This window comes from Myotis lucifugus, unplaced genomic scaffold, assembly GCF_000147115.1.
Source record: "Myotis lucifugus unplaced genomic scaffold, Myoluc2.0 scaffold_30, whole genome shotgun sequence".
In the NCBI taxonomy this organism is placed as follows: domain Eukaryota; kingdom Metazoa; phylum Chordata; class Mammalia; order Chiroptera; family Vespertilionidae; genus Myotis; species Myotis lucifugus.
The window spans coordinates 3,343,575-3,358,082 of NW_005871078.1; the positions used below are offsets into that span (position 1 = coordinate 3,343,575).

Sequence of the window (14,508 nt, forward strand, 5' to 3'; positions counted from 1 at the left end):
TGTGCACTGGGCCTCTAGTAATTAATAAAGAATAATACAAGAGCCCAGCTGGCATGGCTCAGTGGTTGATCATCAACCTATAAACCAAAAGGTCATGGTTTTGCTTCCCTGTCAGGGTTGCGGGCTCGACCCCCATTAGGGAGTGTGCAGGAGGCAACTAATCAATTATTCTCTCTCATCATTGTTGTTTCTATCTCTCCCTCTCCCTTCCTCTCTGAAATCAATAAAAATATATTTTTTAAAAAGAATAACACAAGAATAACCTCTGTGTTTTGCATGCTCACAACTGTAAACCTACTTGCATGAAAACAATTGCAATTAAATATATACATAGGTTATTGCTGCAAATAGCTAATAGCTAAACACCTGACTAGAAAGAACAGTGAACTAATTTTTCTCCCTGATAACTCTCAAGACAACAGATGCCCCAGATAATAAAATACTCTTAATGGAAATACTGAACTTAAATGAATTCTCTTTGATTTAGTATTTTGTAGCTTTGGAGTTTTATTAATATTCAAATAAGTGCTATGTGAAATAAATGTCTAAGTTTAGTTGGTTAAAGAGATTTCAGCTAGAATTCTTAAAGCTCTATTGGAGAACATATTCAACTAGAATAAAATGCTTTCAAGCAATTTCCCAGTGTGATGTGGAGACTCCATATTATCATTGCTCTACAGGGAAATGCAGAAGGCACATGAGATTGGGTGAGATTGTATTGATCTAGATCTGGAAGGAGGATTGAAAAAAACAAACCACAGATAACATTTTATTTGTCTGTGCAAAAAATATTGACTGAGATGTGCAATTAAATAATGGTGAAGACATATTTCTAGCAGGTGAAATATAAAGAAGTAGATTTTTTCTAATAGAAAAAATAGATACAGACACAGAAAATGAGAGCTAAGAAACTATGCATGGGAATTCTGTAGCTCACTAAAATTATGTAAATTACACAACAGTAGAGAATATGACAGGTACACAGATTGCTATAAAGCACAAGAGAAGTTGTAATTGTTGTAAAAGTTTAGAAGAGAGGCTCATATTTGGAACATCCAGAAAGGACTCGTGAATTTGTTAATACTTGAGTCACACTTTGAAGGATAGATAAGATTTGAATAACAAACGATGAGAACAGGATATGGAAGGAATGCTGTGATCCAAGGAACAGAGGTAGAAATGCTAGGGTATTTTTGTGGATTATTTGGATAGTGGAGTGGGTTACGAGGATTGGTGAGAGATTAAGGCTAAGGGCTGAGGTAACCCACGGAACTTCTTGGGTGCTGAGTTCAAAGGAATGATCTTCATTCTGTGGGCAGTGAGTGAAGAGCCCATGAATGATTTTGGAAAAGATAAAGCATGTTCTGAGGTGGCCTCACATCTATACAGTATTCAGTTCCAAAAGGGTTATATTTTCAATAAGTATATATAGCACCCTCTCAAGTATGTATCGCACTAGTCTGAAAATAAGCACCGAATAGAAACATGACACATATATAAATTCACTTTTTATTCTCAGATGATAGTAATGAACAGATAACATTGGCACAAGCATATTTTTCCATTAAAAAAAATATAAAGAAACACCACTATACTCAGCACACAAAAAAAGTATCAGCAGGAACTGAGAACTTCTGGTAAGCACTAAGTTTACAAGCACAGGCATTTAGTAGCGGGTATGCGGTATAAGTTTCTAGAAGACATGTAGTTAGTAAAACAAACAAAATCAGTGTTGTTTACTACTTGTCTGGCAGAAATTATTCTTAGGCATGAGAAGCTGTTCTCAGGAATCAAGACGAAATATCTAAGAATTCGGGCCAGAGTTACCAGAAGATTACACATATTTATGCAAGTGGAATAACTTGGGTTTTATAAGGTTAGAATGTGGAAACCCTTACCTCGCACAACAAGGTCGGCCGAAGCTGAGGAATTGTCCACGATGGTCTGCGCGGTGCACGTGTATCTGCCAGCATGCTTCAGCTGGGCATTCCGGATGAGCAGTTCCCCATTGGCGTCCAGCTGGGAGCAAAGCAGCAGTCACTCAAATCAGTGCATTTCTGACCAATTACATGGCATTTAGGATACAAGGAGCACATTTTTACTCTAACAAAACGAACCCCATGGAAAGGCATGCATGGTAGATATGCTAACCACATGTCTTTGCTCAGGATACTTAAACTTTGGGCGTTCTTGGGTAAAAAATAAAGTGAGTTAATTACTCAAGGTCCATTTTAGCCCCCGTATCTTGAACATTTTATTATTTCTACTAGCAGAGGGACATACTGGGAGAAACCAAGGGATGAAACTATGTCTTGGTGTCTTTTCAAGAGAAATATTAAGGTCTAAAAATCTTAGTGATGAATGTCAGTGAGGACAAATTCATGCTATATGGCTAGGAAGAATTATTAACTTGGTCTGGAAGAATTGATCTAATTAATAATTTCAGGATGTGTCACAGTTCACTTTACAAAGTTTACAGAACCTGTCAAAAAGGAAAATTCTACTTACATGTTCTTTTTTTTTTTGCCAAAATATAAGCTCCATGTGGGCAATGATTTTTGTCTTGTTCACTGCTCTATTCCCAGTGCTCAAAAGAATATTCAGAATATATATTTTGAAGGAAGCTTGTGGGAATTTTGCTTGGGAATAATAACATACCACCTCACTGAAATTTCTAAAAATAGGTAATATTTATCAACTGCGTAGTCTGCACCAGATCCTGGGCTATGCAAGTACACATATTATCTCATTTAATTCTCTTTTACATAACACAGGAGGGTATTATTTATGTGATATAATAAACCTGAAAATTTTTATTTTTTTTTATTTTAATCACTCTATATCAGTGGTTGGCAAACTCATTAGTCAACAGAGCCAAATATCAACAGTACAATGATTGAAATTTCTTTTGAGAGCCAAATTTTTTAAACTTAAACTATATAGGTAGGTACATTGTTATTGACTTAATTAGGGTACTCCTAAGGCTTAGGAAGAGCCACACTCAAGGGGCCAAAAAGCCGCATGTGGCTCGCGAGCTGCAGTTTGCCGACCACAGCTCTATATGAATGGATGCTCTACTTCATCACAGGCTCCACCAGAGGCCCCTTCACATATTAAATTCCATGCTGATTTTGGAAAGTGTTTGGTTCCATGCTGATTTTGAATGAATGAAGTTAAGAATAAGAGCTAGTTTTAATCTGAGCATATTCAGTTGGTTGTAACAGAATACTACTATCTCCATATAAAGAACTGGTCAGTAGTCACACACCTTGTTCCTTGATACTAGTCATTCTTAGTAAAAACATAGAGGTAATGCAATTCAATGTCATTTGGTGTCTTCCTGTTCCTTGAGATCTAGATTGGCTAAACATCCAACTTCTAAGATTTGTATAAATTCCTGGGGTAGGCGAGTTCTTTCCTTCTGCTTTCTTAGTTACTTCTTTGCCAATCGAAGGTTCTCCAGGCTAGAAATGCAGCCCTTTCCATATTTTTGTCATAAAACCTACTAACACAAAGTATTCCCTAGTAAAGTGGGTTTACTGAAGAACTGAAGGTGAGAGAATTAGTTGTATCCCACAAGATAGAGCAAATCAACAGAAAGAATTATCATCCATTTCACAGTTCTATTCTTAAAAGTCCCGTTGGTTATATTTTCAGAGGGATTCCTCAGTGACCTTCACCTCCCCCAGTGCTCTGCCTTCTTGATGGTATCCACTCCCACTACCATCTCTTACTTCTCTCTGGTCTTCTCTTCTATCCCCTGGACAAAGAGTTATTCTTATCTCCTCTTGTTAAGCTACTTAATTCTTTGATGGCTGCTTGGATTCTGACCATACTTATTTCTCAAAACCTTACTTGCTGTTTTTAGTGTTTTTCATTTTTTTTTTACCTCTTATTCCCCAATCTATTTTATTATGGTTGTCATATTTCTTCAACTCACTTTACTTTACTTCTACTAACATTTGACTTTTCTTCCCCACTCAACTTTTTCTAGTCACCTATGACAACACACTTTCCAAAAACTTTGAGAACATTCTCAACCTCTTCTCTTCTTCGACTTCCTTATAATTCCAGCATAAATACTGCACTTTATCCATTCCTTTTCATCACTACTGCCTCTGCCCTTCTCCCAGCTACCAACATCTCTGACTGAGTTACTATATCCTGTTTGATCACAACCTCCACCCCATCTCACTCTATTCTTTTCTCCATTTGTCAGCCAGAGTGACCTTTTAAAAATGCAAATATAATCAGTCAATCACACTTTCTGTAAAAACAAATGGAAAACTCTAGAAAGTGTCCCCTTCCCAGATAAAAGTGTTACAATGACAAATGGAGCAGCTTTCTGTAGATTCTGTCCAATATCCCAGCTCAACCCATGCTACCCTTTCACTTACACTCTGATTTCAAAGGAGCACTCCTTTTCCAGGACTTAAATGCACCTTGGTCTTTCTGATCTATGGTCCTCCATGGTAATTCCTCTCCCAAACCCCGCATTCCCCACTCCCTTACCGCCATCACCCAAATAACACTTAACCCCTCCCCATCAATACCAGTTCAAGTCATTTCCTCGAGCAAGTCTTCCCATTTTCTCTTGTTATATTTTGTTATAGCAATGACATAACTGTATAATTATGTGGTTAAAGTCTGTCTCCATGGAGAACTGAGTTTAATGAAAGAGGAAACACACCTGTTTTGTTCAGCATTGTTCAGCATTGTATCCCTGTGTATATATATATATATATATATATATATATATATATATATATCCATATGTGCAGTATCCATAGGAACCAGTATAATACCAGGAACATAATAACACTAAATATACATTGTTTGATTGTTTGAGTGAACTAGTCAAATTGCTCATCAAGAATTCTGGCATCTACTTTTAAGATAATATATGTTCTCTTCAGCTACAAGCAGAATTTGCTTAGCAATTTCAAATAGCCTGTGAAAATTGCAGCATCTCATAAGCACATAATGAGACTTATTTTATTTGGTATCAGTGTAAAGTATACACTCTTGCTACCTCCTTCAATTATCCCTTCACCCAACTCCTAGCCTCTGGAGACAACTTACTATTTATTATTTACTAGAGACTCAGTGCACAAAATTCATGCACTCAGCAGGTGGGGGGGTCCTTCAGCCCGGCCTGTGCCTACTCACAATCCAAGAGCCCTTCGGGAATGTCCGACTGATGGCTTAGGCCTAAGCCGTCAGTTGGACATCCTTAGCACTGCTGCAGAGGCGGGAGCCGCCACTGCGCTCGCCAGCGTGAGCCCAGCTTCTGGCTGAGCGATGCTCCCCCTGTGGGAGTGCACTGACCACCAGGGGGCAGCTCCTGTGTTGAGCGTCTGCCCCCTGGTGGTCAGTGTACATCATAGTAACCAGTCGTTCTACAGTTTGGGTGATTTGCATATTAGCCTTTTATTATATAGGATTTTCTTTCCAGCAGACCTGTGTACATATCCATTGCAATGCCTAGATTCCTGCATTTCCCACTTTCATTACTTGGCTAACTTCAAGTCACAGTTTAGATGCCCCTTTCTTCTCTGGAACCCAAAGGCAGGGTTAGGCATTGCCCTTTGTACATTTTCATTGTAACTATCTCTCTCTTCTATAATTGTTTAGTTGTTCATTTCTTCTATTAGACTGTAATTACTTGAGGGAGGGACTAGATCTCACTTATTGTTGCATACAAATAACTTTTTGAAATAAATGACATACAGGAGGAATTCAACAAATAACTATTGCATAAATGAATTAGTAAACACCTATTGCCTAAAATATTTTCATTAAATTCTTTTAGTAATTTTATATGATTTTTTCAGGCAAGATAATGATAATGTCATAAATTTTAAAAGCTGAATTGAGAACAACTATTGTTATTCATATACATGAGATCAATTACCCATAAATAATATGTTTCAAATTATTTATATACTGATTCCATGAAGAAATATAAATTTTTCAGAAATAATATGCACATTTATAGAGAGGAGAATGCATTAACATATAAGAAAATGGAAGCCTATTTTTCTAACCAAATGTTTTATAAAGAATTGGGCCTTTGCCCGAGAGAGGCCTGCTCTTTGTCCTCAGCTTCTGAAAGGTCACCTATACGTCTTTCTTTGCCCAGGTATCTTGGGTCATACTGAATAGTCTAACAATGTGATTTAGTGTGGGAGTTAGCAGCACCTGTATAGTTTTAGAGTAGGGGCTGGGCTACGCCAGAAAGAACAAGATTGGGATTCAGAGTAAGTAGGGGTTTTGGGTCATGTGATATCAGTCAACCTAGAGACCTAGATTAACCATTTGGGCAATCAATCAGTTATGCCTATGTAATTAAGCCCCAATAAAATCTCTGGAACCAAAGCTCAGGTAAGCTTCCCCGACTGGCAATACTCTGTGCTTATTGCTACATACCAAGGTTGATAGAGTAATGCATTGTGATTCAATGGGGAGAGAACAGTGGAAGCTCTGTGTTTGGTTCTTCTCCTGGACTCTGCCTTGTGCACGGCTGCCCTGGGCTGAGCTTAGTTAGTACGCCTTTCCTGTAAAATACTGTGACCATAAGTATAATAGCTTTCGGGGAGGTCTGTGAGTTCCTTCCAGCAAATCAAAACTGAGATTGGTTTTGGCAACTTCCAGCACGTGGAGTAGGTTTCAGAAGTGAAGATGGCCTCGGAGACTGTGCCCAAGTTTGTACTTGGCCTAAATTCTCATACCATGTTAAATAGAATTCTTCTAAGGGAGGGGGTAAAGAAATGTTATTTTACCATTTATAGATGATTTAAAAAATATTTGAGGGGAAGAGGAAAATTGTGAGGAAGGTAACTTTTCCTAAAGACTAATTGGCACATAGTTCTGAGTAATTTTCTGTTAGAAAAATAGATAATTATGGTAAAATAAAATAATTTAAACACTATATATTTGTAAAAAAAGACTGCTTTAATAGGCTTAGACATCCTTAATAGCACTGTATTTTGACACCAAATATTCATTAATGGAAAGATATTAAGTAAAATCATTTTAAACTATTATGACATAGATAGTAATATTATGGAAAGAATAATGTTTGCATAAAAAGTAAAAAGCACTTAATTCTATTACATGCCTCATTATGTACACTCACTACTTTGTTTGCTTCATGCTCAGAGAATGATAATCCTATTATTAAACTACGATACCAATGAACCATGTGATTAGATTGGAATTAAAAAAACACTTCAGAAATTAAAAATATTTTATTTGAAAATAAATTAAGAATAAAAATTAACAAATTTGTGGCACTGTAATTGCCCTTTGTAAAATAATATTCTTTTTTTTCTTAATAAAATTGCTCTTTTTTCCCCCTAGACTCTCAATTTGAAACATATTGTTCTTTACTTATTTTATTCTGAAATCAATAACGGGGTCATTATTTTTATACTTTTCACATGTAATGAAAGACACAAATTGTTTTATGTCAAAATATTACATTGCACTTAGAGTTATTGACTCTTCATAGTAAATTCTCTAAAAGTTTTAATTAAGCTATCCTAAAAGTTTAATGCTAAGCTCATTTTAAAAGTCAGCTCTTTTCAAAACATTAGAAATTAGGTGGTAATGATGGGTCTACTTCTATAAAGCAATAATAAGTGACTTTATCATTTATTCTTATTTGCTCTATATTTGGTGAAGGTGTGGCATTGAAATGCCTCAGAAGGAAAGCAAAGGAAAAACACTATATCACTTCCAATATAGCTGTGTGTGTAGGAAAGCTTTCCTGGAGGTTTTATAAATGGCACTAGCACTTTTCATACCTCGGGAGAAGTAGAACTTCTCAGTGGTCAAAGAAAGCTTACAAAGCAAGTAAAGATCATGGACCTCAGCACATTCTAGCCACAAATTAGATACGAATGCTCTCTATATTTTTCACTAAAAACCACAGCTTGGCTGAATTACAGAATGCTTCCCTTCATATGAGGAGAGTTGAATCACATACTGGAAATTGTGATAGCACAGCTCAGGGATATTCCAAAGTGTATATGTGGTTTACCACTTAGAAATTTCCCAAATTTGAATCAAAAGACTTCCAAAATATAAATGCCTATATCTTCCTTCCCCTCTCTGCCACGAACTAACTCATTCCTGCAGTATAAATGAATCTGAATTACTAAGTTATATTAACAATTGAATTAATCAGAATGAAAAATATTACAGATGTGGTATAGACAAGGGCTAGATAAAATGTATAGCTCATAATAGCTATATATCAACAAAAACATATTTTTTGTTCTGTCAAAGTTCAGAATGAAGGCATCTATATTGAAGGATGGAAGAAAGCACATCTTTTAAGTGAACAGTTTAGAAACTTAAAGTAAAAATTATTATATATGTATAATACATGCTGTATCCATGAAAAAATTCTTTTTTACTTTTGACTGGTTATGTTAAAGAAAACTTAACTATAGCAAATACATTATATGCAACTTTAAACTTAAACACCACCATCATCAACATGACTAACAGTAAATATTTAGTAAAGGACTCCTAGGTGCCAGGAACTACTATAAATACTTTACATGTGCAAACTCACTTGCTCTTAACAACAGCCCTGTGGGATAGGTAATTTTCTTAAGCATTTTTATTTATTTTTTAAATATACTTTTATTGATTTCAGAGAGGAAGGGAGAAGGAGAGAGAGAGAAACATCAATGATGAGAGAGAATCATTGATTGACTGCCTCCTGCACGCCCCACATTGGGGATAGAGCCTGCAACCTGGGCATATGCTGTGACCGGGAATCGGCCTGTGACCTCCTGGTTCATAGGTTGACACTCAACCACTGAGCCACGCAGGCCAGGCTTAACCATATTTTAGAGATGAGGATGCAATACTGCTACTGCTGTGGCTGTTAATAGGATGCTACTACTGCTACTGCTACTAATGTTAGTGTGTTATGTGCCACTGAGTTGGCTCTGATTCCTGGTGACTCCATGAATGAGTGTGATCCACAATGTCCCGTCCTCAGCAGCCCTGTCAGCGCCTGTGGATGGATGCCTATGGTTTCTTTTATGGAGCCAACCCATCCCGATTTGGTTTTCCTCTTTTCCTGCTGCCTTCCATTTTCCCCAACACTATTATCTTTTCCAACAAACCCTGCCTGAAATAATTGGGAAGATACAAGGGGTAGATGGGATACCAAGAGAATTATTTCAAGCCACAGAGACTTATTCTATGAAAATCCTAATATGACCATGTCAACAAATATGGAAAACAAAACAATCGCCTGCAGACTGGAAACACAGAATACACATCCCAATCTTTAAGAAGGAAGATGCCAAGAAGCGTGGTAATTATAGGACCATTACTCAAATTCCCCATGCAAGCAAAGTGATGCTTAAGGTGAGGCAATGAAGTCTTCCAGCTTATAGGGAGCAGGAAATGCCACATGTTCAAGATGCTACAGATTCCACTATTAAAACTGCTACTACTACTTCGACTATTGCTACTGCCACTGCCATCGCTACTACTAATTTATTAAATGCCTTTTAGACATATTATATGTGACAATTTGCTAGCTACTTTATCTACATTGTCTTATTTAATTTATAATTCTTAGGGAGATACTATTAACATTTCCATTTTAGAGAGAAGAAATTTGAGATTTTGAGTGAAGCTACTGGTGGAAGGTTTAAGAGTTAGCATACAGTCCTGGTTTCATAAGGTCAAGCTGTCACCAAACTAGTGCTTTATAGATCAGACAATGGGATTTAAGTTCTTAGTTTGGTAGGTAAATGTGGATACTTCCTCACAGCAGTAAGAATAAAATATGTTATTATTTTATCTATATGTTTCTATATAAGAAAATAGAAAGAACAGTACAATGGCACCTGTATACCAACCAATTAGAGTCAATAATTGTAAACTTCCTGCCATATTTGCTTTATCTAATTATCTATCTAGCTGGTTCTATATTTTATTTTCTCTATCCCCCACCTATCTATTGTTGAAGCCTTAAAAAACAAATCAGATTTCACTCCTCAAAACATTACATTGAATCTCCAGAAAAGTAAGGCCATTCTCTTGCATGATAAAAACAAAAAACATTTTCACACATAATTAACACTAATTTCCTAATATTATCTAATATTCAAGTTAGTGTTATTTTAAGTAATACATCAGCATTAAGATAGAATGTAAATTCCATATAAGCATAACTAATGGACATAAGACACTGGGGGGTAAGGGAGGGCAGGGGCTTGTCAAGGGTGGGGGGGGGGAAAGGACACTTATGTAATACCCTTTGTAATACTTATAGCGAAAAATAAAAAAAAAAGATAGAATGTAAATAAAATTAAGGATATATATATATATATATATATATATGTTTTAAAAACATTAAAATGAAGTAATGTTTTTGAAAATTTAAAAGCATACATAAATTAGGGAAGTGGTGGAGAAAAATTACTGGGAAGTCACCCAGTATATATAGAACCAATGGAAATGTTGAGCATCCCTAAATTTGACTATTGTTGATGGCCAAAGAGTCCAATTTTGATCAATGGGCTCATTTTAAATTAAAACTCAAAAAAGAAGAAATTTTTCTTGAGGTCTCTGCCTTAGCATTTTGAATGAGGGACAAAAACATCAAAGCTTTGGATTTAGAAGCTATGTTTTAGAGTTGAAAGAAAACTTGGGTATCGTTTAATTTGTATGGTTTTTAAATTGGCTCCCATTAGCCTCAGGGTTCTGAAGATCTTCACAGGCCACTTGGTAGAAGAAGGGGTCAGATTGGGGAATTTTTTGACAGGAAAGTGTGAGAAGCCCTATGGTTAGGCTTTTGGCTATGTAGTCTCCCACACATGCACACACACATGCATACAATTTCTTCAGTCAGAGCAACCTTACATTCATCTTTTTAATTTATGGGAGTTCTGATTTAAATTTTCTTTGCAAAAAAGAAAAGATTCTGCTTGCTAAAAATTATTTATTGTTGCTTTTCAAAACTTCTGATGTAGCCCAACTTCCTCATGAGGCAGATGAGAACCTGGAGGTTCAGAGTAACTGTTGTGCCCAAGGTCATATAACTAACTCTTCAATGGCAAGACCAGAACAAGAATCCAGATCTTTACATAGTGTTCTGTTCTTAAAAACAAGCTGGAAAAATTAATGGTGTTTTTTTTGGGGGGTGTGGTGGGGGGAATGCGACAGCAAATGACAAATAGTATATTTCTAGTGTGATATCAGAAATAAAAAAAAATCAAAGTCCACGATGTAAAATATTAGCATTGCTAAAACTCTACAAAGTTTCCATGCTTATTTTCTCCTTTTTAAAATTTTAAATACTCACTGTATTTTGCAAGAATAAAAGCCAGAATAATTACTGCAGCAATGTGTAAGTATGCAAGGAGTTCTATATACTAGTAAAACAAATGGGTCTTTACTATTCTATGCATTTTTGGAGATTCTCCCCAAGCCAATACATCTCTGAAGAACAAAGACCTGCTTCTACCAACAAATGCTTACTAAGGACTAGACGAGGCTATGGGATGTTATGCTAGAGAGTAACTTTGGCTCACATGGTCTCTATACTAGACGTGTGAGTATAGACACATGTAGTGAACATAGATACCCACCTCCTTGCTAGCTGATGGGAAGAGCAAATAAAATACAATAGTTAGGTTTAAGTAAAGGTATTAGGGTAGTAAAAGGGAGGTCTAAAAGGGCATGTGTTCACAGGGACATGCAAAGGAGAGAGAGATGACAGAATTCTCTAGCTTTTTTTTCCCAATTAATTACTGGTAAGAACTGAGAAAAAATTTGGCCAAAGGTAGAATGAATGCCTTTATGAGTTTTGTGTGTGTCACAGACTATGTCAGGGGACTATACACATTTACATATTTCTTTTTATCTTCCACTGCTCATAAAAACATATGACCTTAAATTCACACACACACACACACAAAAAAAAAACAACACAAAAAACAACATTAAATCTACCCTCTATTCCATACTATTTTGGCAAAAGTTTATTCTAGCCTCGTAAATCTTTTGTCCTCGGCATTCTCATCTGCTCAAAATAATATAATGCTCTTTGTTTTTAACATCCTTCTTAAAACCTGTCAGTGGCCAAACCATTTATTCCCAAGTCTCTCTTCTTTAATCTCCCTCTAGAGGAGTGTTTCTCAATCTTGGCACTATAGACAATTTAGATCAGATCATTTTCTGTTGTGGGGACTGTCCCTGGTATTATAGGAGTTTAGCAGCACACGTGTTCGACTGATGCCGTACGCACTGCCCTCCTCCAACCACCCTGCAGTTGTCACAACCAAAGTCGCCTAGGCAGAAAAACTGCTCTGGGTTTAAAAGTACCACTTTAGGGCTTATGTCATCTCACTGTGCCTGCTTTCTGCAGGTCTAATTTGACCTTTGCTTTTTCCCGTATTACTGTACTACCCTCCTGTTCTCTTCCAACCTGTTGTTCCCTAACTCTGGACAACCTTTTCCTTGCTCAACAGTGAAAAGAGTAAATGTGAAATTGAAATACATAAAAATGATGCCCGTTTTATTATTGTTATTTCTCCCTCTTTCTCCCCTCCCCCCACTTTTTTTGGCATGTCTTGCGGAATCAAAATTTCTGTTCAAGTTCATAACATGCTCTAGGATGGAATATGTATGTCTCACTCATATTTAACATATTTTTGTGACATGTTCAGTCTAATTAATATTTTCTTTTAAAAAATATAGCCTAAGGGTATGAAATCTGTCTCCTTTAATTATGAATGGTGTTGTCAATATAGTCAGGACAAATGCATAGCCACATACCAGCAAACACACACATACACCTACCTACCTAAAGAAGATCATTAAGAATTTTGTAGTTAGACCACCTGAGACTCTGTGGACTTTATTTACAATGTACTGCAAACAAAGGTAGCTAATAGTATAGGGAAAATGAAGTAATTTGGATAACCTCGAGTGAACATAAAAGGCTCATTAATCAGGAGTATGGAATAAATTCTGAGTTGAACATTACTATCTTACAGTGTTTCAAATAATGGGAGGAGGGTTATCTAATACATGTAGGTGTGGATATTAACCAGTGGATGATAAGCCGAAGTAGAGAGGAACACAGGGACTGTGTCAGACCACCTGGTTTCAGATCCTCCCTCTGCTGCTAGCAAGGTGAATAATTAATTTCCGCAAGTTACTTAACCTTTCTTTTCCTCAGTTCTCTCACCTCGAAAATAGAGAAAATCACAACAATAATATGCGTTCCATAGAGGACTGCCGTGAAGATCAACTGAGAAATACATGGAACACATTTAACCCAATGCTGGCCAAATAGTAAACACTCAACAAATGTTGACTATTTATTGTCTCTTTACTACCCTCAGCAAGGAAATATAGAGATTTTTTTTCCCTTGGACTAAGTGTCCCACACAGTACAAGAATTGATTTATGAAATATGAGCTCTACAATAAAAAAGCAACAACTATCTGGCAAAAGTTATTGTAATTTTCAGTGGAGAATGATGCTCAATTGTAAAGAGTATTCATAATAATCACTTATAATCGACCACATCTTGTGCCAAGCACTCTATAAGCATTCTCTCATTGAATTCTCACAAAAAATGTTATGAAGTAATTGGTTTTGCAAACCCAATGAAGTAACCTGAATGAAGTAAGTGAATGATTAATAACATTTTACAGAGGGGGAAATCTGAGGCTTAGAGAGGCTTAATCATAGGCTCGGTCACAGGATCCAAATTGAAAAAAATGGAGCCTAGAGCCGAGGTCTGGTTGTGGCACAGCCTCTGAATAATTCATATGATATTTATAAATTCAATGCAGATCAAGCAATTTGCTTCTTGGTAAAGTACAATGTTAACATTTATTTGTAATAAGAGAATCAGAAAAAAAAATTACATTGGCAACAGCCAGAATTCAAAAGTTTAATAACTCATGTGATTAACAAAGATAATAGCTCTGACAGGGAGAAAGTTGTCAAATAGTTTTAAAAAAATGACTCAAAGTTTATGTCAAAAGATAGGTGGCTATTAAAGCATAATTTCTGAAGATCAGGTAAGTGGTAGATAGTCTAAAGTCCTTTCTAGAACAAGAAGGATTATAAATCATATTGGTAAATAAAATGACTCTCCCTTTGGTATTTAAGGGAGTAAATAGCTATTGAATTAGAAAATCAAAATAGAAGCCATTTCATAGTTGGACATTAGTATATGGGAAAATATATTTGTTTAATTTCATAAACAATCATTCCAGGCTGAAATTTGAAATCTTATGCAAGGCTGCCACAGGGTGGTCAAAATCTGGAACAGCAAGCTAAAATTAAAGCACTGAGTACTGAGTAAAAATTCTTACTAAAATTAAAGTGGAAAATAAAAATTTAGGTTCTTGAAATAAAATGTTTAAATTGTGAACTTTATACTCTCTTCATTAATTAGAGCTTCAGATATTAATTTTAGCAATTAAAATGACCAAAACGTAATGATGATAA

At 36.0% G+C, this 14,508-nt stretch overlaps 1 protein-coding gene across 1 annotated transcript in view; it reads right to left on the reverse strand.

Annotated features, from left to right (window-relative positions):
* Positions 1–14,508, reverse strand: part of CNTN1 (contactin 1) — a 196,710-nt gene that overhangs the window by 71,949 nt on the left and 110,253 nt on the right. Inside the window, 1 exon segment of the mRNA XM_023752262.1 lies at positions 1,899–2,019. Coding sequence (XP_023608030.1) covers positions 1,899–2,019 — 121 coding nt within the window.